The sequence below is a fragment of the Bufo gargarizans genome, unplaced genomic scaffold (genome assembly GCF_014858855.1).
Source record: "Bufo gargarizans isolate SCDJY-AF-19 unplaced genomic scaffold, ASM1485885v1 fragScaff_scaffold_591_pilon, whole genome shotgun sequence".
Taxonomy (NCBI): domain Eukaryota; kingdom Metazoa; phylum Chordata; class Amphibia; order Anura; family Bufonidae; genus Bufo; species Bufo gargarizans.
In genome coordinates, this window is record NW_025334146.1 from 124,193 (window position 1) to 150,909 (window position 26,717).

At 46.2% G+C, this 26,717-nt stretch overlaps 1 protein-coding gene across 1 annotated transcript in view; it reads left to right on the forward strand.

Annotated features, from left to right (window-relative positions):
* The window catches only part of LOC122922674 (tripartite motif-containing protein 54-like), a 55,761-nt gene that overhangs the window by 11,018 nt on the left and 18,026 nt on the right, over nucleotides 1-26,717 (forward strand). The window contains exons 2-4 of the mRNA XM_044273371.1: nucleotides 4,714-4,886; nucleotides 14,108-14,279; nucleotides 14,576-14,671. Of these exons, the coding sequence (XP_044129306.1) occupies nucleotides 4,714-4,886; nucleotides 14,108-14,279; nucleotides 14,576-14,671 (441 nt within the window). The remainder of the gene's footprint in view (nucleotides 1-4,713; nucleotides 4,887-14,107; nucleotides 14,280-14,575; nucleotides 14,672-26,717) is intronic.

A 26,717-nucleotide genomic window follows, 5' to 3' on the forward strand; every position in this document is an offset into this window, starting at 1 on the left:
AAGCAATTAACGTCCTTACTTCTGATGTTACTGTAGTTATCTTGGAGGGGGGAAGATAAAGGGTCATAGTGCACATGTTTATCCGGAACCCCAAAAATATTTTCAACGTTGATGGTTGAATGTCGGACTTCTCCCAATTGATCAGGAAGCCTAAGGTATGAAGAAGATTGATGACTCTCTGGAGATGTGAAGTCTGCAAGTCTCTGGTAGGTGCCACTATCAGCCAGTCGTCTAGATAAGGGAACACTACAGCAATAATCGCTATCTTCGTAAAGACCCTGGGTGCAGATGAGAGGCCGAAGGGCAGAGCTCTGAATTGTAGATGTTTTATTTTCCCCCCTGTGACAATAGCTATTCTCAGGAACCGTCTTAATGATCTTTTTATCGGGATGTGGAGATACGCATCTCTCAAATCTAAGGATGCCATTAAGTGCCCTTCCTAAAGCAGGGACGTGATTGACCTTATGTTCTCCATCTTGAAATGTATCTTCCTGATGTAATGATTCACATAACGGAGGTCTATAATCAGTCACCACTTTCCTTCTGATTTGGGGACTGGAAACACCCGGGAATATACTCCTGTTCCTTCTTGATGTTTTGGCACAGGTTCCAATGCACCTTTTTGAAGAAATTCCTCTACCAGACTTATGACACGAGGGTCTTCTCTTTGATTTAGAAGGAAACGGTCTCTCAGATGGTGAACAAATTCCAGCGAGTATCCTTCTCTCACAATCTCCAGAGCCCAGCTGTCTGAGGTAATCTCCTGCCAGGCTGTGTAAAACTGAGTAAGGCGAGCCCCTACTCTTCGGCTCTGGTGTCAGAAATCTTCCTTGGTGGATTTTTCCCTCCGGTCTCCTTTTGCCTTGTTCGGATGAACTGCCAAGGTATTTACGGTCAGATCTTCCTCTGCCCGAGAAAGTCTGATCTTTGAAAACGCTGTCTTCTATAAGGCCGAAATCCCCTTGACTGGACTCTACGCTTTGATAGAGGAAAATCCAGAGCCTTATCTTCCTTATTAGCTTCGAGAAGACTATCCAGCTGAGAGCCAAATAATCTACCAGGTTCAAACGGAAGAGAACATAGATTATTCTTGGAGGAGATGTCACCAGACCATAACTTCAACCAGATCAACCTTCTAATGGAGTTTGAGAGTGCCATATTCTTTGCTAGGCCTCTTAAAGTATCGACCGGGAAGTCGCAGAGAAACTCAGGCACAAGCTTCAAGGTTTGCAGCTGCTGAAGTAACTCATCTCTAGGGATGCCGTCTTCAATATCCCTTCCGAGTTGACTTAAGCATACTCTTAGAGCGCGGGTTACAGGAACTGCAGCCATAGAGGCTTTTTTAAGAGAGGCTAAATAGGTGTGGAGTCTCTTTAGAAGGTTGTCTGCCTTCCTGTCCATCGGATCCTTCAGTAATGTGGAATCATCAGATGGAAAAAAGGACCTTTTAGCCAGTCTAGCCACAGCAGGATTAAACCTGGAAGGTGTTTCCCACTTCTCCGATTCTGCCGGGTCTATTTTATACATGGCTCTGAACCTTCTGCCTGAATCCAACTTTCTCATAGGATGTTTCCATTTCTTCTGGATAATGGATTCTAGTACCGGGTGACTTGGAAGTATGCGAGCTTTTTTCCTCGGAAAATAAAATAAACTTCCTTCATCCTGATCAGCCGACGTCTCCTTTTTGGATTCAATTATGTGTTTTACATCTTTAATGAGACAGTTGACATCCTCTTTTCTAAATAAAAAATTATCTTCAGTGGCTAGTTCAGTTTCTGAGTTAGGGTCTGAGGAAATTTCGCCTTCTGAGCGTGATGACCCCTCCACTGATGTAGATGGGCTAGGATCAGCTTGCTTCTTTTTATGAGTCTTATGTTTCTTGGATTGAGACAAAACGGACTCAAGTAACGAGATAAGTTTCTTAGTATTTTCTTCGGACACGACTTCAGGTTGAGTACAGTCTGCACAGATATTGGAAGTGTAATTATCAGGAAGAGGCTTAATGCAAGATATGCACAGGGACTGCTTCTTCCATCTCTTTAAACGTCTGGGTGAGGATTCTGGAGAATGTGAAGACACCTTTAATTTACAGATCCCACAGTAATCATCAGGGAGAGGCTGGTTGCAGGATTGACACAGTCTGTGCCTGTGCTTTCTGGCTCTCTTCCCCCCATTGACTAGAATGGCTGGACATCTGTAGGGAGGACATGAATACATATAATTATATTATACATAATTATATCCTAGATGCTTCAACTGTAAGCCAGGGTAAGAGAACAACCTGGCCCAGGAGAAATACCTTGTGGATGAAGAGCTCGGCTGCCAAGGCACCAGGGCAGCCGAGCATACACACATACCGCTTAAATATTAGAATTTGCTGCAAAAACTGGGAGGGAGGGCGCTCGCTGATGACGTCAGACGCAGAGCGCTGCGTTCCACGGTGCGTTCCATTGCCTGCCTGAGCCGCCATTGCAGCGCAGCGATGTGCGGCAGAACTACTCCCTCGGGCAGCATGGCTAGCGGGCGGCACGCCAAACAGAGCAGCGCCAAGGAGCCCCCATGGCAAGCTGGACTCTGAGCCTTAAGCCTGGGACACCCCCCACGGCACGACGGCTCCAACGATCCGGTGGGCCTGTCCTTTCAGAATGAGGACAAATAAAAAACACATCGGAGGTGGGAGAGCGGGAGATATATATAACCTAAGTAACTAATTACCTTGTTTGTATTATCTAGGTGGGCGGTCATAGGGCGAGAATGGGACGGACTTAACCCTTCATGTGCTGCCGAGGACGTCAGGGGAAAAATAGAATATGAGCAGATACAGAGGATTACACCCAGTATACAGGATAGGAGGTGGTACTGTGCAGTGTCCATATATACAGAATAAGAGCAGATACTGAGGATTACACCCAGTATACAGGACAGGAAAAGTGGTACTGTGCAGTGTCCATATATACAGACTAAGAGCAGATCCTGAGGATTACATCCAGTATACAGGACAGGAGAAGTGGTACTGTGCAGTGTCCATATATACAGAATAAGAGCAGATCCTGAGGATTACACCCAGTATACATGACAGGAGACATGGTACTGTGCAGTGTACAGTACAGACCAAAAGTTTGGACACACCTTCTCATTCAAAGAGTTTTCTTTATTTTCATGACTATGAAAAATGTAGATTCACATTGAAGGCATCAAAACTATGAATTAACACATGTGGAACAACTGAAAATATGTCATATTCTAGGTTCTTCAAAGTAGCCACCTTTTGCTTTGATTACTGCTTTGCACACTCTTGGCATTCTCTTGATGAGCTTCACGAGGTAGTCACCTGAAATGGTCTTCCAACAGTCTTGAAGGAGTTCCCAGAGATGCTTAGCACTTGTTGGCCCTTTTGCCTTCACTCTGCGGTCCAGCTCACCCCAAACCATCTCGATTGGGTTCAGGTCTGGTGACTGTGGAGGCCAGGTCATCTGGCGCAGCACCCCATCACTCTCCTTCATGGTCAAATAGCCCTTACACAGCCTGGAGGTGTGTTTTGGGTCATTGTCCTGTTGAAAAATAAATGATGGTCCAACTAAACGCAAACCGGATGGAATAGCATGCCGCTGCAAGATGCTGTGGTAGCCATGCTGGTTCAGTATGCCTTCAATTTTGAATAAATCCCCAACAGTGTCACCAGCAAAGCACCCCCACACCATCACACCTCCTCCTCCATGCTTCACGGTGGGAACCAGGCATGTAGAGTCCATCCGTTCACCTTTTCTGTGTCGCACAAAGACTCGGTGGTTGGAACCAAAGATCTCAAATTTGGACTCATCAGACCAAAGCACAGATTTCCACTGGTCTAATGTCCATTCCTTGTGTTCTTTAGCCCAAACAAGTCTCTTCTGCTTGTTGCCTGTCCTTAGCAGTGGTTTCCTAGCAGATATTCTACCATGAAGGCCTGATTCACACAGTCTCCTCTTAACAGTTGTTCTAGAGATGTGTCTGCTGCTAGAACTCTGGGTGGCATTGACCTGGTCTCTAATCTGAGCTGCTGTTAACCTGCGATTTCTGAGGCTGGTGACTCGGATGAACTTATCCTCTGCAGCAGAGGTGACTCTTGGTCTTCCTTTCCTCCGCATGTGAGCCAGTTTCTTTGTAGCGCTTGATGGTTTTTGTGACTGCACTTGGGGACACTTTCAAAGTTTTCCCAATTTTTCGGACTGACTGACCTTAATTTCTTAAATTAATGATGGCCACTGGTTTTTCTTTACTTAGCTGCTTTTTTCTTGACATAATACAAATTCTAACAGTCTATTCAGTAGGACTATCAGCTGTGTATCCACCTGACTTCTCCACAACGCAACTGATGGTCCCAACCCCATTTATAAGGCAAGAAACCCCACTTATTAAACCTGACAGGGCACACCTGTGAAGTGAAGACCATTTCAGGTGACTAACTCTTGAAGCTCATCAAGAGAATGCCAAGAGTGTGCAAAGCAGTAATCAAAGCAAAAGGTGGCTACTTTGAAGAACCTAGAATATGACATATTTTCAGAATAAGAGCAGATACTGAGGATTACACCCGGTATACAGGACAGGAGAAGTGGTACTGTGCAGTGTTCACACTGTGTATACAGGACAGGATAAGTGGTTCTGTCCAATTGTTCAGAGAATGTTCCTGCAAGTTTTCATGTTTCCTGACACAATCCCCGATTCTCTCTATAGGCTTCAAATCCCCTCTGGCAGTCCCGCGGTTCCAGCACTGTATCTTCAGGAGGACGATTCCGGTGCCCTTCATGCCGACATGAGGTTGTCCTCGATAGACATGGAGTGTACGGGCTGCAAAGGAATCTACTGGTGGAAAATATCATCGATATCTACAAGCAGGAGTCTAGTAGGTAGGTGCCCCACCAGCGAGGGGTCACTATAGTGATAAGGTCAGTATTAGGCTACTTTCGCATTAGCGTTTTCAATTGAGATCCGTCATAGGATCTCAATAGCGGAAGAAAACGCTTGAGTTTTGTCCCCATTGCTTGTCAATAGGGACAAAACTGAACTGAATGAAACTGAATGCACCAAAATGCATTCCATTCCGTTAGGTTGTGTCCCCATCGCGGACAGAATAACGCTGCGTTTTTCTGTCTGCAATGTGGTGCGGAGTAAGACGTCCTGGCACACAATGTAAGTCAATGGGGACGGATCCGTTTTCTCTGACACAATAGAAACTGATCCGTCATGGCTATAGAGAACATAATACAACTGGATCTGTTCATGACAGATGCATGCGGTTGTATTATTGTAACGGAAGCGTTTTTGCAGATCCGTGACTGATCCGCAAAAAACGCTACTGTGAAAGTAGCCTTAGCTATATGCATCACACCTGTGCCCCTAGTTGTGGCTGCAGATATCAGTACTGGTTTTATACAACGGTATGCACTGAGCGTCCCCTAGTGGTGGCTGTGTACATTTCTGTGCAGTGAGCTGAGCGTCCCCTAGTGGTGGCTGTGTACATCTCTGTGCAGTGAGCTGAGCTCCCCCTAGTGGTGGCTGTGTACATCTCTGTGCAGTGAGCTGAGCGTCCCCTAGTGGTGGCTGTGTACATCTCTGTGCAGTGAGCTGAGCGTCCCCTAGAGGTGGCTGTGTTCATCTCTGTGCAGTGAGCTGAGCGCCCCCTAGTAGTGGCTGTGTACATCTCTGTGCAGTGAGCTGAGCTCCCCCTAGTGGTGGCTGTGTACATCTCTGTGCAGTGAGCTGAGCGTCCCCTAGTGGTGGCTGTGTACATCTCTGTGCAGTGAGCTGAGCGTCCCCTAGAGGTGGCTGTGTACATCTCTGTGCAGTGAGCTGAGCGCCCCCTAGTAGTGGCTGTGTACATCTCTGTGCAGTGAGCTGAGCGTCCCCTAGTGGTGGCTGTGTACATCTCTGTGCAGTGAGCTGAGCGTCCCCTAGTGGTGGCTGTGTACATCTCTGTGCAGTGAGCTGAGCGTCCCCTAGTGGTGGCTGTGTACATCTCTGTGCAGTGAGCTGAGCTCCCCCTAGTGGTGGCTGTGTACATCTCTGTGCAGTGAGCTGAGCTCCCCCTAGTGGTGGCTGTGTACATCTCTCTGCAGTCAACTGAGCTCCCCCTAGTGGTGGCTGTGTACATCTCTGTGCAGTGAGCTGAGCGTCCCCTAGTGGTGGCTGTGTACATCTCTGTGCAGTGAGCTGAGCGTCCCCTAGTGGTGGCTGTGTACATCTCTGTGCAGTCAGCTGAGCGTCCCCTAGTGGTGGCTGTGTACATCTCTGTGCAGTCAGCTGAGCGTCCCCTAGTGGTGGCTGTGTACATCTCTGTGCAGTGAGCTGAGCTCCCCCTAGTGGTGGCTGTGTACATCTCTGTGCAGTGAGCTGAGCTCCCACTAGTGGTGGCTGTGTACATCTCTGTGCAGTGAGCTGAGCGTCCCCTAGTGGTGGCTGTGTACATCTCTGTGCAGTGAGCTGAGCTCCCCCTAGTGGTGGCTGTGTACATCTCTGTGCAGTGAGCTGAGCGTCCCCTAGTGGTGGCTGTGTACATCTCTGTGCAGTAAGCTGAGCGTCCCCTAGTGGTGGCTGTGTACATCTCTGTGCAGTGAGCTGAGCGTCCCCTAGTGGTGGCTGTGTACATCTCTGTGCAGTGAGCTGAGCGTCCCCTAGTGGTGGCTGTGTACATCTCTGTGCAGTGAGCTGAGCTCCCCCTAGTGGTGGCTGTGTACATCTCTGTGCAGTGAGCTGAGCGTCCCCTAGTGGTGGCTGTGTACATCTCTGTGCAGTGAGCTGAGCTCCCCCTAGTGGTGGCTGTGTACATCTCTGTGCAGTGAGCTGAGTGTCCCCTAGTGGTGGCTGTGTACATCTCTGTGCAGTGAGCTGAGCGTCCCCTAGTGGTGGCTGTGTACATCTCTGTGCAGTGAGCTGAGCGTCCCCTAGTGGTGGCTGTGTACATCTCTGTGCAGTCAGCTGAGCGTCCCCTAGTGGTGGCTGTGTACATCTCTGTGCAGTGAGCTGAGCGTCCCCTAGTGGTGGCTGTGTACATCTCTGTGCAGTGAGCTGAGCTCCCCCTAGTGGTGGCTGTGTACATCTCTGTGCAGTGAGCTGAGCTCCCACTAGTGGTGGCTGTGTACATCTCTGTGCAGTGAGCTGAGCGTCCCCTAGTGGTGGCTGTGTACATCTCTGTGCAGTGAGCTGAGCTCCCCCTAGTGGTGGCTGTGTACATCTCTGTGCAGTGAGCTGAGCGTCCCCTAGTGGTGACTGTGTACATCTCTGTGCAGTAAGCTGAGCGTCCCCTAGTGGTGGCTGTGTACATCTCTGTGCAGTGAGCTGAGCTCCCCCTAGTGGTGGCTGTGTACATCTCTGTGCAGTGAGCTGAGCGTCCCCTAGTGGTGGCTGTGTACATCTCTGTGCAGTGAGCTGAGCTCCCCCTAGTGGTGGCTGTGTACATCTCTGTGCAGTGAGCTGAGCGTCCCCTAGTGGTGGCTGTGTACATCTCTGTGCAGTGAGCTGAGCGTCCCCTAGTGGTGGCTGTGTACATCTCTGTGCAGTGAGCTGAGCGTCCCCTAGTGGTGGCTGTGTACATCTCTGTGCAGTCAGCTGAGCGTCCCCTAGTGGTGGCTGTGTACATCTCTGTGCAGTGAGCTGAGCTCCCCCTAGTGGTGGCTGTGTACATCTCTGTGCAGTGAGCTGAGCTCCCACTAGTGGTGGCTGTGTACATCTCTGTGCAGTGAGCTGAGCGTCCCCTAGTGGTGGCTGTGTACATCTCTGTGCAGTAAGCTGAGTTCCCCCTAGGGGTGGCTGTGTACATCTCTGTGCAGTGAGCTGAGCGTCCCCTAGTGGTGACTGTGTACATCTCTGTGCAGTGAGCTGAGCGTCCCCTAGTGGTGGCTGTGTACATCTCTGTGCAGTGAGCTGAGCGTCCCCTAGTGGTGGCTGTGTACATCTCTGTGCAGTGAGCTGAGCGTCCCCTAGTGGTGGCTGTGTACATCTCTGTGCAGTGAGCTGAGCTCCCCCTAGTGGTGGCTGTGTACATCTCTGTGCAGTGAGCTGAGCTCCCACTAGTGGTGGCTGTGTACATCTCTGTGCAGTGAGCTGAGCGTCCCCTAGTGGTGGCTGTGTACATCTCTGTGCAGTGAGCTGAGCGCAGGGGCGGATTAAGTGCATGATAGGCCCGGGGCTGTCTACCCAACTTGGGCCCCCCCCCCCCCATACCTGTTACATCCAGTGACATCTCCTGTCATGTAGACCTTCTCTTTCCTCTTCTCCTCCGTTAGACCCAGACCACCATGGCAAAATCTTTTAGCTGCATCTCGTCTCTACAGTTTGTAACACAGACCCGTTAGACTTCTCAGTTTTTCCATCAACCTCCTCATCCTGGTGTCCCCACAGTGTCATCCTGCTGCCACCCCCAATACTGTGCCCGTTGTGCTCCCCGATGCCCCAGGAACTATACTGCTGAAAAAATAGTGACCCTTATAGATATAATTGGGGTAATTTATCAAACTGGTGTAAAGTAGAACTGGATTTCCAAAAGAGCTGTCAAATATGAAAGGTGGAATCTGATTGGCTGCTATGGGCAACTAAGCCAGTTCTGCATTACACCAGTTTGATGAATTACCCCAAATGTTCCTATAGTGTCCACAGCAGCTATAATGTCCACTAGAAACCCCCAGTAATAATACCACCCTCTATTGTGCTCCAGGCAATAATCCCTGTATAGTGTCCCCAGAAATAATAGAATTGCCCCTATAGTGCCTCCCCAATAGCAACACCCCCATATAGTAATTTCCACCACACTGCCCCCACATAGTAATCCCCCCATAGTAATTTGCCCCCACACAGTAATTTCCCCCAAACTGCCCCCATATAGTAGTTTGCCCCCACACAGTAATTTGCCCCACACTGCCCCATATAGTAATTTGCCCCACATAGTAATTTGCCCCACACTGCCCCCACATAGTAATTTGCCCCACACTGCCCCCACATAGTAATTTGCCCCACACTGCCCCCACATAGTAATTTCCTCCACACTGCCCCCACATAGTAATTTGCCCACACATAGCAATTACCCCACACTTTCCCCACATTGCAATTTCCCCCACACAATAGTTTCCCCCACATAGTAATTTGCCCCCACACTGCCCCATATAGTAATTTGTCCCCACATAGCAATTTGCCCCCACACTGCCCCATCTAGTATTTTGCCCACACACTGCCCCATCTAGTAATTTGCCCCCACATAGTAGTCCCTCTCATAATAATTTGCCCCCACATAGTAATTTGCCCCCACATAGTATTCCCTCTCATAATAATTTGCCCCCACACAATAGTTTTCCCCACACTGCCCCCACATAGAAATTTGCCCCCACATAGAAATTACCCCACACTGTCCCCACATAGAAATTACCCCACACTGTCCCCACATAGAAATTACCCCACACTGTCCCCACATAGAAATTACCCCACACTGTCCCCACATGGCAATTTCCCCCACACTGCCCCCACACAATAGTTTCCCCCACATAGTAATTTGCCCCCACATAGTCCCCACATAGCAATTACCCCCACACAATAGTTTCCCCCACACTGCCCCCAGATAGAAATTTGCCCCCACATAGTAGTCCCTCCCATAATAATTTGCCCCCACACAGCAATTTGCCCCCACACAATAGTTTCCCCCACACTGCCCCATCTAGTAATTTGCCCCCACATAGTAGTCCCTCTCATAATAATTTGCCCCCACATAGTAATTTGCCCCCACATAGTATTCCCTCATAATAATTTGCCCCCACACTGCCCCCACATAGCAATTTGCCCCCACACTGCCCCATCTAGTAATTTGCCCCCACATAGTATTCCCTCCCATAATAATTTGGCCCCATACAGCCCCCACATTCCCCCCCCCCCCATGTAATCGATTTATCTTCCCTAATAGGTCCTCCTGTGTCCCCCCCAAGTAGGCAAATGAAATAAAAAAAAAAAAATGAACAAAAAATGAAAAAATAAATACTCACCTATGTCCAGGGCCAGGCGCTTGCTCGCAGAGGAAGGCGGGCGGGATGAGTCAGGCGCGTCACAGTGCTGCGTCCCGACACAGGCGCGCGATGACGTCATCACGCACGCCTGCGCCGGGATTTCACTACCGCATAGGCCTCAGGCCTACAAGGCCTGAGGCCTATGCGCTGAATGCCGGTGATCGGCGACGGGACAGGGAGCTATGCGCTCCCGTGCCCCGTCGCAGTATGTGGGCGCTCGGGTCAGCGTTGGGCCCCCCAGCGGTGCTGGGCTCGGGGCTGCCGACCCGAACGTCCCTATTGTAATCCGCCACTGGCTGAGCGTCCCCTAGTGGTGGCTGTGTACATCTCTGTGCAGTGAGCTGAGCGTCCCCTAGTGGTGGCTGTATTAGGAGTACACATCTGTGTGTGCTGAGCTTCACCTAGTGGTGTCTGTATACATCTGTATGTATTATTCTCCTGAGCTCCCGCTATTAGTGGCTGTATATATCTTTACTAAGCTCCCCCTAGTGGTAGCTGTATACATCTCTGTGCAGCGAGTGCCCACTATTGGTGGCTGTATACATCTCTGAGCATTGAGCGCCCCCCTAGCGGTGCCAGTATTCATATGTGTGTGCTTAGCTTCCCCTTCTAGTGTCTGTACATATCTGTGTACGCTGAGCTCCCCCTAGTGGTGGTTCTATATATCTGTGTCTAGTAATCTCCTGAGATCTTTCTAGTGATGGCTGTATACATCTATGTGCACTGACCTTCTCTTAATGGTGGCTGTATACAGTTGTGTGCAGTAGGCTCCCTCTAGTGGTGGTTGTATACATCTCTATACAGTGAGCTCCCTCTAGTGGTGGTTCTATATATTTGTGTCTAGTAATCTCCTGAGATCTTTCTAGTAATGGCTGTATACATCTGTATACACTGAGCTCCCCCTAGTGGTGGTTGTATATATTTGTGTCTAGTAATCTCCTGAGATCTTTCTAGTGATGGCTGTATGCATCTGTGTACACTGAGCTCCCCCTAGTGGTGGTTGTATATATTTGTGTCTAGTAATCTCCTGAGATCTTTCTAGTGATGGCTGTACACATCTGTGTACACTGAGCTCCCCCTAGTGGTGGTTGTATATATTTGTGTCTAGTAATCTCCTGAGATCTTCTAGTGATGGCCGTATACATCTGTGTACACTGAGCTCCCTCTAGTGGTGGTTGTATATATTTGTGTCTAGTAATCTCCTGAGATCTTCTAGTGATGGCTGTATACATCTGTGTACACTGAGCTCCCCCTAGTGGTGGTTGTATATATTTGTGTCTAGTAATCTCCTGAGATCTTTCTAGTGATGGCTGTACACATCTGTGTACACTGAGCTCCCCCTAGTGGTGGTTGTATATATTTGTGTCTAGTAATCTCCTGAGATCTTCTAGTGATGGCCGTATACATCTGTGTACACTGAGCTCCCTCTAGTGGTGGTTGTATATATTTGTCTCTAGTAATCTCCTGAGATCTTCTAGTGATGGCTGTATACATCTGTGTACACTGAGCTCCCCCTAGTGGTGGTTGTATATATTTGTGTCTAGTAATCTCCTGAGATCTTCTAGTGATGGCTGTATACATCTGTGTACACTGAGCTCCCTCTAGTGGTGGTTGTATATATTTGTCTCTAGTAATCTCCTGAGATCTTCTAGTGATGGCTGTATACATCTGTGTACACTGAGCTCCCTCTAGTGGTGGTTGTATATATTTGTCTCTAGTAATCTCCTGAGATCTTTCTAGTGACGACTGTATACATCTGTGTACACTGAGCTCCCCCTAGTGGTGGTTGTATATATTTGTGTCTAGTAATCTCCTGAGATCTTTCTAGTGATGGCTGTATACATCTGTATACACTGAGCTCCCCCTAGTGGTGGTTGTATATATTTGTGTCTAGTAATCTCCTGAGATCTTCTAGTGATGGCTGTATACATCTGTGTACACTGAGCTCCCCCTAGCGGTGGTTGTATATATGTGTGTCTAGTAATCTCCTGAGATCTTTCTAGTGATGGCTGTATACATCTGTGTACACTGAGCTCCCCCTAGTGGTGGTTGTATATATGTGTCTAGTAATCTCCTGAGATCTTCTAGTGATGACTGTATACATCTGTGTACACTGAGCTCCCCCTAGTGGTGGTTGTATATATTTGTGTCTAGTAATCTCCTGAGATCTTCTAGTGATGGCTGTATACATCTGTATACACTGAGCTCCCTCTAGTGGTGGTTGTATATATTTGTGTCTAGTAATCTCCTGAGATCTTTCTAGTGATGACTGTATACATCTGTGTACACTGAGCTCCCCCTAGTGGTGGTTGTATATATTTGTGTCTAGTAATCTCCTGAGATCTTTCTAGTGATGGCTGTATACATCTGTGTACACTGAGCTCCCCCTAGTGGTGGTTGTATATATTTGTGTCTAGTAATCTCCTGAGATCTTTCTAGTGATGGCTGTATACATCTGTGTACACTGAGCTCCCCCTAGTGGTGGTTGTATATATTTGTATCTAGTAATCTCCTGAGATCTTTCTAGTGATGGCTGTATACATCTGTGTACACTGAGCTCCCCCTAGTGGTGGTTGTATATATGTGTGTCTAGCAATCTCCTGAGATCTTCTAGTGATGGCTGTATACATCTGTGTACACTGAGCTCCCCCTAGTGGTGGTTGTATATATTTGTATCTAGTAATCTCCTGAGATCTTCTAGTGATGGCTGTATACATCTGTGTACACTGAGCTCCCCCTAGTGGTGGTTGTATATATTTGTGTCTAGTAATCTCCTGAGATCTTCTAGTGATGGCTGTATACATCTGTGTACACTGAGCTCCCCCTAGTGGTGGTTGTATATATCTGTGTCTAGTAATCTCCTGAGATCTTTCTAGTGATGACTGTATACATCTGTGTACACTGAGCTCCCCCTAGTGGTGGTTGTATATATTTGTGTCTAGTAATCTCCTGAGATCTTTCTAGTGATGGCTGTATACATCTGTGTACACTGAGCTCCCCCTAGTGGTGGTTGTATATATTTGTGTCTAGTAATCTCCTGAGATCTTCTAGTGATGGCTGTATACATCTGTGTACACTGAGCTCCCCCTAGTGGTGGTTGTATATATTTGTGTCTAGTAATCTCCTGAGATCTTCTAGTGATGGCTGTATACATCTGTGTACACTGAGCTCCCCCTAGTGGTGGTTGTATATATCTGTGTCTAGTAATCTCCTGAGATCTTTCTAGTGATGACTGTATACATCTGTGTACACTGAGCTCCCCCTAGTGGAGGTTGTATATATTTGTGTCTAGTAATCTCCTGAGATCTTTCTAGTGATGGCTGTATACATCTGTGTACACTGAGCTCCCCCTAGTGGTGGTTGTATATATTTGTGTCTAGTAATCTCCTGAGATCTTCTAGTGATGGCTGTATACATCTGTGTACACTGAGCTCCCCCTAGTGGTGGTTGTATATATTTGTGTCTAGTAATCTCCTGAGATCTTCTAGTGATGGCTGTATACATCTGTGTACACTGAGCTCCCCCTAGTGGTGGTTGTATATATTTGTGTCTAGTAATCTCCTGAGATCTTTCTAGTGATGGCTGTATACATCTGTGTACACTGAGCTCCCCCTAGTGGTGGTTGTATATATTTGTGTCTAGTAATCTCCTGAGATCTTTCTAGTGATGGCTGTATGCATCTGTGTACACTGAGCTCCCCCTAGTGGTGGTTGTATATATTTGTGTCTAGCAATCTCCTGAGATCTTCTAGTGATGGCTGTATACATCTGTGTACACTGAGCTCCCCCTAGTGGTGGTTGTATATATGTGTGTCTAGTAATCTCCTGAGATCTTTCTAGTGATGGCTGTATACATCTGTGTACACTGAGCTCCCCCTAGTGGTGGTTGTATATATTTGTGTCTAGTAATCTCCTGAGATCTTTCTAGTGATGGCTGTATACATCTGTGTACACTGAGCTCCCCCTAGTGGTGGTTGCAGTTGAACAGAATATATAATCAGTGAGATTTCCTGTGGGCCCCTGAGATTTTCATAGTGGCCCCGATGAGTGATGCTATGCTCCTGACCTCTCATTGTTGTCTTCTAGACCTCTTAACACCAAAACAGAGCAGCACTTAATGTGTGAGGAGCACGAGGATGAGAAGATTAACATCTACTGCCTGACGTGTGAGACCCCGACCTGCTCCATGTGTAAAGTGTTTGGGGCCCACAAAGACTGTGAGGTGGCCCCACTCTCCAGCATCTACAAGAGACAGAAGGTACAGTCACCCCATCACTGAGAGCAGCAGGTACCCCACTCCTACCCGGTTTCCAGGCCATATCCTGACGACGAGGTCCTCGGTCAGTACATTACCTGGAGAAACCTTTTTGCCTCTAATTCCTTGCAATTTGTTAAAAGTGAGTCTGAAAAATCCATTCCTCTGATGTGTGCTAATAGCTGGGGGTCCTGGGCTCAGTATGTCCCCTGCAGGGTCCTAGCCTTATGTTGTATATATGTCCGCTCTGTGTCGCCCCACATTAACAAAGACTTGCTGCTCCATCCGTGTTTCTACAGAGCGACATCAGTGACGGCATCGCCATAATGGTGGCCGGGAATGACCGTATCCAGGCGATCATCACACAGATGGAGGAGATCTGCAAAAGCATCGAAGTAAGTGTTAAAATCCCCCCCCCCACCCCGGGTGTACTGACTGTGTGTATATGTGTGTGAGTATACAGTGTGCGTATATGTGTGCGAGTATATAGTGTGTGAGTATACAGTGTGTGTGAGTATACAGTGTGCGTATATGTGTGCGAGTATATAGTGTGTGAGTATACAGTGTGTGTATATGTGTGCGAGTGAGTATATAGTGTGTGTATATGTGTGCGAGTGAGTATATAGTGTGTGTATATGTGTGTGAGTATACAGTGTGTGTATATGTGTGTGAGTATATGTGTGTGAGTATACAGTGTGTGTGAGTATACAGTGTGCGTATATGTGTGCGAGTGAGTATATAGTGTGTGTATATGTGTGCGAGTATATAGTGTGTGAGTATACAGTGTGTGTGTATGTGTACGAGTATATAGTGTGTGAGTATACAGTGTGTGTATATGTGTGCGAGTATATAGTGTGTGAGTATACAGTGTGTGTGAGTATACAGTGTGCGTATATGTGTGTGTGAGTATACAGTGTGTGTGAGTATACAGTGTGTGTATATGTGTGCGAGTGAGTATATAGTGTGCGTATATGTGTGTGTGTATATGTGTGTGAGTATACAGTGTGTGTATATGTGTGCGAGTGAGTATATAGTGTGTGTATGTGTGTGTGAGTATACAGTGTGCGTATATGTGTGCGAGTGAGTATATAGTGTGTGTATATGTGTGAGTATACAGTGTGTGTGAGTATACAGTGTGCGTATATGTGTGCGAGTATATAGTGTGTGAGTATACAGTGTGTGTATATGTGTGCGAGTATATAGTGTGTGAGTATACATTGTGTGTGTATATGTGTGTGAGTATATAGTGTGTGTATATGTGTGCGAGTATACAGTGTCCGTATATGTGTATGAGTATATAGTGTGTGAGTATATAGTGTGTGAGTATACAGCGTGAGTATACAGTGTGCGTATATGTGTATGAGTATATAGTGTGAGTATATAGTGTATGTGTGAGTATATAGTGTGTGTATATGTGTGTGAGTATACAGTGTGTGTATATGTGTGTGAGTATACAGTGTGTGTATATGTGTGTGAGTATACAGTGTGCTTATATGTGTGTGAGTATACAGTGTGCGTATATGTGTATGAGTATATAGTGTATGTGAGTATATAGTGTGTGTGTGAGTATACAGTGTGCGTATATGTGTGTGAGTATATAGTGTGAGTATATAGTGTGTGAGTATACAGTGTGAGTATACAGTGTGCTTGTATGAGTATATAGTGTGTGTGTGAGTATACAGTGTATGTATATGTGTATGAGTATATAGTGTATGTGAGTATATAGTGTATGTATATGTGTGTGAGTATATAGTGTATGTGAGTATATATTGTATGTATATGTGTATGAGTATATAGTGTATGTGAGTATATAGTGTATATAGTGTATGTGAGTATATAGTGTATGTGTGAGTATACAGTGTGCTTGTATGAGTATATAGTGTATGTGAGTATATAATGTATGTATATGTGTGTGAGTATACAGTGTGCGTATATGTGTATGAGTATATAGTGTGTGAGTATATAGTGTGTGAGTATACAGCGTGAGTATACAGTGTGCGTATATGTGTATGAGTATATAGTGTGAGTATACAGTGTGAGTATATAGTGTATGTGTGAGTATATAGTGTGTGTATATGTGTGTGGGTATACAGTGTGCGTATATGTGTACGAGTATATAGTGTGTGAGTATACAGTGTGTGTATATGTGTGTGAGTATATAGTGTATGTGTGAGTATACAGTGTGCGTATATGTGTATGAGTATATAGTGTGTGAGTATACAGTGTGAGTATACAGTGTGCTTATATGTGTATGAGTATATAGTGTATGTGTGAGTATACAGTGTGCGTATATGTGTATGAGTATATAGTGTATGTGTGAGTATACAGTGTGTGTATATGTGTGTGAGTATACAGTGTGCGTATATGTGTATGAGTATATAGTGTGTGAGTATACAGTGTGAGTATACAGTGTGCTTATATGTGTATGAGTATATAGTGTATGTGTGAGTATACAGTGTGCGTATATGTGTATGAGTATATAGTGTATGTGTGAGTATACAGTGTGCGTATATGTGTATGAGTATATAGTGTGTGAGTATACAGTGTGAGTATACAGTGTGCGTATATGTGTAAGAGTATACAGTGTGCGTATATAGTGTGTGAGTATACAGTGTGAGTATACAGTGTGAGTATACAGTGTGCTTGTATGAGTATATAGTGTGTGTGAGTATACAGTGTGCGTATATGTGTATGAGTATACAGTGTGAGTATACAGTGTGCTTGTATGAGTATATAGTGTGTGTGTGAGTATACAGTGTATGTATATGTGTGTGAGTATATAGTGTATGTGAGTATATAGTGTATGTGTGAGTATACAGTGTGCGTATATGTGTATGAGTATATAGTGTGAGTATACAGTGTGAGTATATAGTGTATGTGTGAGTATATAGTGTGTGTATATGTGTGTGGGTATACAGTGTGCGTATATGTGTACGAGTATATAGTGTGTGAGTATACAGTGTGTGTATATGTGTGTGAGTATATAGTGTATGTGTGAGTATACAGTGTGTGTATATGTGTGTGAGTATATAGTGTATGTGTGAGTATACAGTGTGCGTATATGTGTATGAGTATATAGTGTGTGAGTATACAGTGTGAGTATACAGTGTGCGTATATGTGTATGAGTATATAGTGTGTGAGTATACAGTGTGAGTATACAGTGTGCTTATATGTGTATGAGTATATAGTGTATGTGTGAGTATACAGTGTGCTTGTATGAGTATATAGTGTATGTGAGTATATAATGTATGTATATGTGTGTGAGTATACAGTGTGCGTATATGTGTATGAGTATATAGTGTGTGAGTATATAGTGTGTGAGTATACAGCGTGAGTATACAGTGTGCGTATATGTGTATGAGTATATAGTGTGAGTATACAGTGTGAGTATATAGTGTATGTGTGAGTATATAGTGTGTGTATATGTGTGTGGGTATACAGTGTGCGTATATGTGTACGAGTATATAGTGTGTGAGTATACAGTGTGTGTATATGTGTGTGAGTATATAGTGTATGTGTGAGTATACAGTGTGCGTATATGTGTATGAGTATATAGTGTGTGAGTATACAGTGTGAGTATACAGTGTGCTTATATGTGTATGAGTATATAGTGTATGTGTGAGTATACAGTGTGCGTATATGTGTATGAGTATATAGTGTATGTGTGAGTATACAGTGTGTGTATATGTGTGTGAGTATACAGTGTGCGTATATGTGTATGAGTATATAGTGTGTGAGTATACAGTGTGAGTATACAGTGTGCTTATATGTGTATGAGTATATAGTGTATGTGTGAGTATACAGTGTGCGTATATGTGTATGAGTATATAGTGTATGTGTGAGTATACAGTGTGCGTATATGTGTATGAGTATATAGTGTGTGAGTATACAGTGTGAGTATACAGTGTGCGTATATGTGTAAGAGTATACAGTGTGCGTATATAGTGTGTGAGTATACAGTGTGAGTATACAGTGTGCTTGTATGAGTATATAGTGTGTGTGAGTATACAGTGTGCGTATATGTGTATGAGTATACAGTGTGAGTATACAGTGTGCTTGTATGAGTATATAGTGTGTGTGTGAGTATACAGTGTATGTATATGTGTGTGAGTATATAGTGTATGTGAGTATATAGTGTATGTGTGAGTATACAGTGTGCGTATATGTGTATGAGTATATAGTGTGAGTATACAGTGTGAGTATATAGTGTATGTGTGAGTATACAGTGTGCGTATATGTGTATGAGTATATAGTTTGTGAGTATACAGTGTGCGTATATGTGTATGAGTATACAGTGTGCGTATATAGTGTGTGAGTATACAGTGTGAGTATATAGTGTGTGTGTGAGTATACAGTGTGCGTATATGTGTATGAGTATATAGTGTGAGTATACAGTGTGAGTATACAGTGTGAGTATACAGTGTGCTTGTATGAGTATATAGTGTGTGTGAGTATACAGTGTGCGTATATGTGTATGAGTATATAGTGTGAGTATACAGTGTGCTTGTATGAGTATATAGTGTGTGTGTGAGTATACAGTGTATGTATATGTGTGTGAGTATATAGTGTATGTGAGTATATAGTGTATGTGTGAGTATACAGTGTGCGTATATGTGTATGAGTATACAGTGTGTGTGTGTGAGTATACAGTGTGTGTGTGTGAGTATACAGTGTGTGTGTGTGAGTATACAGTGTGTGTGTGTGTGAGTATACAGTGTGAGTATATAGTGTATGTATATTTATACAGCAGGGGCGTTGCTAGGGTCTCAAAAGATCCGGGGCCCAAGCACCCAATTCTCTAAGTTGAACTACCTGTCACATGCAGGGCCTCCAGGTGACGTCTCCTCGGATGTAGATCTTCTCTCTCTCATCTTCTCCATTCGGTCCGGACACTTCTCTCGGCCGCCTCGTCTCTACAGAGTGTGACACACAGACATCTTAGCTTCCTCACTTTTCTGTACCACCAAATACTATCCTGAAGAAGAATGAGTGCCCCCATAGTAATAGTGCTCCTCATAGTCCAACCAATAGTAATTCCCTTCTAGAATGCTCTCATTAGTAATACTGCCCCCTACTGGACCCAACAGTGATAATGCTCCACTAGTGCCTCCATTAGTAGAAGAGCCTTCCAGTATTAATACCCTCACAGAGCCCCCAGTAGAACAGGCCCCCTATTGTTTCCCCAGTGTTAATAAAGCTCTCTACAGGCCCCTCAGTAGTAATAAGGCCCCCATAGTGCTCTTAGTAGAAATAATGCGGATCCCTCCTATAGAGCTCCCAGTAGTAATAAGAACGCCTAATGTCCCCAGTATTTATACTGCCCCAAAAGTGCCCCCAGTACTTATATTGCCCCCTACTGTTATAATGCTCGGCCTGAAACGCCCCAAGTATTTATAATGCCTCCTGCAGTGCCCCCAGTATTTATACTGCCCCCTACTGTTATAATGCTCGCCCTGAAGCGCGCCCAGTATTTATAATGCCGCCTGCAGTGCCCCCAGTATTTATACTGCCCCCCTACTGTTATAATGCTCGGCCTGAAACGCCCCAAGTATTTATAGTGCCGCCTGCAGTGCCCCCAGTATTTATACTGCCCCCCTACTGTTATAATGCTCGCCCTGAAGCGCGCCCAGTATTTATAATGCCGCCTGCAGTGCCCCCAGTATTTATACTGCCCCCTACTGTTATAATGCTCGCCCTGAAGCGCGCCCAGTATTTATAATGCCGCCTGCAGTGCTCTCTGTAGTTATATTCCTCAGTTTAGTGTCCTCATAAATTATAATTCCTCAGCACCTCCGCCATACAGTCCCATGTAAATAACGCTATTTCCCTTCCTCCGCCATAGAGTCCCATATACACTTACCTAAAGAATTATTAGGAACACCTGCTCTATTTCTCATTAATGCGATTATCTAGTCAACCAATCACATGGCAGTTGCTTCAATGCATGTAGGGTTGTGGTCCTGGTCAAGACAATCTCCTGAACTCCAAACTGAATGTCAGAATGGGAAAGAAAGGTGGGCTACAACAGCAGAAGACCCCACCGGGTACCACTCATCTCCACTACAAACAGGAAAAAGAGGCTACAATTTGCACGAGCTCACCAAAATTGGACTGTTGAAGACTGGAAAAATGTTGTCTGGTCTGATGAGTCTCGATTTCTGTTGAGACATTCAAATGGTAGAGTCCGAATTTGGCGTAAACAGAATGAGAACATGTATCCATCATGCCTTGTTACCACTGTGCAGGCTGGTGGTGGTGGTGTAATGGTGTGCGGGATGTTTTCTGGGCACACTTTAGGCCCCTCAGTGCCAATTGGCCATCGTTTAAATGCCACGGGCTACCTGAGCATTGTTTCTGACCATGTCCATCCCTTCATGACCACCATGTACCCATCCTCTGATGGCTACTTGCAGCAGGATAATGCACCATGTCACAAAGCTCGAATCATTTCAGATTGGTTTCTTGAACATGACAATGAGGTCACTGTACTAAAATGGCCCCCAAAGTCACCAGATCTCAACCCAATAGAGCATCTTTGGGATGTGGTGGAACGGGAGCTTCGTGCCCTGGATGTGCATCCCTCAAATCTCCATCAACCGCAAGATGCTATCCTATCAATATGGGCCAACATTTCTAAAGATGCTATCAGCACCTTGTGGAATCAATGCCACGTAGAATTAAGGCAGTTCTGAAGGCAAAAGGGGGTCCAACACCGTATTAGTATGGTGTTCCTAATAATTCTTTAGGTGAGTGTAAATACCATCACACCATCTCTCCTGCCCCTTCCAACATACAGTCCCATGTAAATAACATCACTCCTCCCCAGCTACCTTGAACATACAGTCCCATGTAAATAACACCACCTCCTCAATATTCAGTCCCATGGAAATAAAATCACCCCCTCCCACAGCTGCCTTCAACATGCAGTCCCATATAAATAACATTACCCCTCAACATACAGTCCCATGTAAATAACATCACCCTACCCCAGCCACTTCCAAATTTCAGTCCCATGTAATTAACATCACTCCACCTCACTGTCCCATGTAAATAACTTCCCTCCCTTGAACCCTAACATACAGTCCCAGTTAAATAACTACAACTCCCAACATTGCTCTGCCTCTCACACTGAGTAATCTTCACTTAGGGTACTTTCACACTAGCGGCAGGACGGATCCGACAGGCTGTTCACCCTGTCGGATCGGTCCTGCAGCTATTTCGCTGTGACGCCGCTCTGTTCCTATTAACTATAATGGGGACGGGGGCGAAGCTCTGGCGCAGCACGGCAGTGCACGGCGGAAAGCCACCGGACTAAAAAGTCGGACATGCAGTACCTTTATTCAGGCGGCCTCTCACCGCGCACTGCCATGCTGCCCCGGAGCTCTGCCCCCATCGCCATTATAGTCAATGGGGATGGAGCGGTGGTCCGGCGAAATAGCGGCAGGACGGATGCGACAGGGTGAACAGCCTGTCGGATCCGTCCTGCCGCTAGTGTGAAAGTAGCCTTACCTCTCCTCATGTAGCAGGCCTCACCTCAGCCTCTTCCCAGGACTTCTCTTCACTGCTGAGCCATCCTCTCCTGCACTGGTCACATGATGGTGACATCATCGCAGGTCCTTTTCAGCTACTGCATTTAGAACTGGTCACATGACCTGTGAGGTCATCACAGGTCCTTCAGCTCTTGCAGGGCATTCGATTCAATTGTATTGCCGTCCTGAGGATGGCAATACAGTTATATCTAACAGGCAGGCAGGACATTCGGGGCCTGGGACAAAACATCCGGGGCCCAGGCCTCGAATGTTTTGACCTAGCAACGCCCCTAGTATATAGTGTGTGTGAGTTTACAGTGTGGGCTTCTTCATCGTCATCAGAAGAGGGTAGCAGCTTGCGCGTGAGGCAGCGGCTGAGCCAGCAGGGTGGTAGTGTGGCCGTGAGTCAGCAGGGTGGCAGCAGTGGGAGGTCGGGAGCCAAAGGTGCCCGGGGTAGACCACCCGCTACGCAGGAGCCGACCTGGCCGGAGAGAAGTAGCGGTGCAGGGGTTCCTGGAGGCAGCGGTAGCAAGCAGTCAGCACGGAGTGGTGGGGGAAAAATGCCATACTCTGCGTTGTGGCAATTTTTCATCAAGCCATTTGCAGAATCTGTGTCTGCTAATGTTCACTGCAGCGCCGACGTGTGGAGCTGTAACTACGGTCAAGGACAATATATGTCCTTTACGGCCCACTGGGTAAATGTGGTTTCTGCCCAGCCACACCAGCAACTTGGCCAGGTGACCGCACTGCCGCCATCACGGTCTCAAGCTTTGGGTCCTGCGCCAATGTCCTCTGCTGCCTCCTCATCCTCCACATTGTCCTCAACCTACTCTGCAGGCACAATTCGGAGTGCTCCTCCAGCATACCTTATGTGCAGGGCACAGAGGTGCCACGCTGTTCTGCACCTAGTTTGCCTGGGCGAGCAGAGTCACAAAGGGAAGGAACTGCTACGCTTCCTCCATCAAGAAATCGAATCCTGGCTGTCTTCTCGAGAACTAAATATCGGAACCATGGTCACCGACAACGGGAAGAACATCGCGTCGGCGCTGCGTCAAGGAGGGCTGAGCTATGTGCCCTGCATGGTGCACATGGTTAATCTGGTTGTAAAGTGGTTCCTAAAGTCTTCCACCCATCTGCAAGACATTCTGCAAAGCACACTCTCCTTGAGCTGCAAAGGCAGAATGGCGTTGCCCAACATCACCTTATATGCGACGTTTCCACCCGTTGGAACTCCAGCATCCACATGTTGGGCCGACTATATGAACAGAGGAACGCCATAAATGATTTCTTGATGATACAGGCGGACAGGAGCACTCCCCTGTGTAACTTTGACGTTAGCCAGTGGCAGCTCATGCGTGACACTTGCCGTTTCCTCAGGCCCTATGAGGAGGCTACTTTATTTGTCAGTCACCAGGACTACAGGATGAATAACATCATTCCACTGCTTCATGTCCTGGAACAGATGCTGCTAAATCTGGCTGGCCAGAGGACAGGAGACGTGGGGCCTACATATCACGGCCACCTGAGCCCTTTGGGGGATGAACTGGAGGACATTCACGCACAAGCGATGTATACAGAAATGGGTGGTTTTTCTGCAAAATTGACAGGAGAGGAGGGGCTATAGGGTGACGAGGAAGACCAGGCAGATGATCCTGAGACACAGTGAGAGTATGCAGTGGAGATGTATGCCCAGTTGCTTTCGTTGTGACAGCTGAATTGTCACAATTCGGCAGAGGGATGACTACTGGCTTTCCACCATGTTAGACCCTCGCTACCGGTCCAAAATGGGGGCCTTTTCTACATCTGCCGAGAGGGAGGATAAACTTAATTACTATCGAGACATCCTATGTAGTCAGTTGGCCGCTGCCTATGTGCGTCATTGCCCATCTTCACAAATGTCTGATGGGGGGCCCTCTGCGCTGACATTCCACTGCCATGGCTGCTGATGCCACACACCTGCTGCCATTTGCTCCTACTGCCACCCACCATCTTGTGTGTTGTGCAAGCGGGTGTGGACCCACTGCACCACTGACTGGCTATACTCCGAAGGAACTTGACTAAGCAACTACCTGGTCTTCACTAAAGCCTCTGATGGTCAGGATAGGCTTGGGCTCTTATGGTAGTTGCCAGGTGCTACTCCAGAGCAGTCCCCGAGTCAGTGGCAGCTGACCAGGGGGTCAGAGATACTGGTGCAAGCACCAAGGGGAAGTATGTGGTCAGGAAGTCCGGGGTCAGGGCAGGCAGCGATCAAGCAAGGTCTATAAACGAAGTCCGAGGTCAGAGGCAGGCGGCAAACAGGCAAAATACTATAATTCCAAAAGCAGGGTCCGGTACACAGCAAAGCAGAACTTGAAAAACACCTCTTCACACTTGGAACTACACAAGCTAGTGACCATGAGTTGCTCAGGCAACTTCCTGTGGTAGGAAGCGCCTTTAAATACTTCCTGCAATCCAGCCATAGTCTGGTGAGATAAAGGGCATGTATGTGCTGCCTCACAAGGGAGGAGAGACGCACCCATGCAAGCCCTAACAAACAGTATAGGTCTCCAGCAGGAGGTAAACTCTGGCATGGAGCTCAGATGCAACAGTTAAGCTACCTGCACTTGTCAGCACGGCGCATGGCAGCAAGAGGGAAAGAGGGAGCCCGGCGGCTAGGCCTGCGGGTAGGGGCAGCATCGCCACTATGTGACTGGGCCACTGTGTTGACTCCGCATTCTGTTGCCACCCTCAACACTCTGTGACTGGGCCACTGTGTTGACCCCTCATCCGGTTGCCACCTCACCACTCTATGACTGGGCCATTGTGTTGACTCCTCATGCAGTTGCCACCTCACCACTCTATGACTGGGCCATAGTGTTGACTCCTCATGCAGTTGCCACCCTCCCCATAATGTAACTGGGCCACTGTTTTGACTTCTCATGCGGTTGGCACCCTCCCCACTCTATGACGGGGCCGCTATTGTCCCTGTTTGGCTGTGTTGACATCACCATTTTTTTTACCCTTCTTCTGATCTGTCAGAAGGACGGAAAAATGAAACACAACGGATCCTGTGTTTGGAGCAGCTGTAAGGCCTGTATCGTACGGTCCCTAGATTGCATCAGGATTGGATCATCATTTGGAAGCCAAAAGCAGGAGTGGGTACAAAACACAGAAGATACGCAAACATTCCATTCAAGTGTCATCTCTGCTTTGGATCAATCCTGTGTATTTTTGGCCTTAGCAATATTGATGGATTACTGACCAAATGCTGACCATGTGAAGGAGGATGCTCAAAAGACAGGATCCGTTTTTTGGGGTTGTTCTTATGACGGATCAGAAAAAGGGCAAAATTAACAGTGCCGGCAAATTAAAATTACTGCTGACACCCTCCCCACTCTGTCAGGGGGACATATCTATACTGCGTATACTTTACCCGCTCTATATCTACACTGCGTATACTGTACCCACTCTATATCTACACTATACTGTACCCACTCTATATCTACACTATACTGTACCCGCTCTATATCTATACTGTGTATACTTTACCCACTCTATATCTACACTATACTGTACCCGCTCTATATCTATACTGCGTATACTGTACCCGCTCTATATCTACACTTTACTGTACCCGCTCTATATCTACACTGCATATACTGTACCCGCTCTAAATCTATACTGCGTATACTGTACCCGCTCTATATCTACACTGCGTATACTGTACCTGTTCTATATACTGCATATACTGTACCCGCTCTATATCTATACTGCATATACTGTACCGGCTCTATATCTACACTGCGTATACTGTACCCGCTCTATATCTACACTGCGTATACTGTACCCGCTCTATATCTACACTGCGTATACTGTACCTGTTCTATATACTGCATATACTTTACCCGCTCTATATCTATACTGCGTATACTGTACCCGCTCTATATCTACACTGCGTATACTGTACCCGCTCTATATCTATACTGCGTATACTTTACCTGTTCTATATACTGCATATACTGTACCCGCTCTATATCTATACTGCATATACTGTACCCGCTCTATATCTACACTGCGTATACTGTACCCGCTCTATATCTACACTGCGTATACTGTACCCGCTCTATATCTATACTGCGTATACTTTACCTGTTCTATATACTGCATATACTGTACCCGCTCTATATCTACACTGCGTATACTGTACCCGCTCTATATCTACACTGCGTATACTGTACCCGCTCTATATCTATACTGCATATACTGTACCCGCTCTATATCTACACTGCGTATACTGTACCCGCTCTATATCTACACTGCGTATACTGTACCCGCTCTAAATCTATACTGCGTATACTGTACCCGCTGTATATCTACACTGCGTATACTGTACCTGTTCTATATACTGCATATACTTTACCCGCTCTATATCTATACTGCGTATACTGTACCCGCTCTATATCTATACTGCATATACTGTACCTGTTCTATATCTACACTGCGTATTCAGTACCCACTCTGTATGCTGCATATACTGTACCCACTATATATATATATATATATACTGTCCCCATTCTATATCTACACTGCGTATACTGTACCGGCTCTATATCTACACTGCGTATACTGCACCCGCTCTATAGCTATACTGCATATACTGTACCCGGTCTATATCTACACTGCATATACTGTACCCGCTCTATATTTATACTGCATATACTGTACCCGCTCTATACTGGGTATACTGTACCCGCTCTATATTTATACTGTGTATACTGTACCCGCTCTATATTTATACTGCATATACTGTACCCGCTCTATACTGCGTATACTGTACCCGCTCTATATTTATACTGTGTATACTGTACCCGCTCTATATTTATACTGTGTATACTGTACCCCCTCTATATCTATACTGGGTATACTGTACCC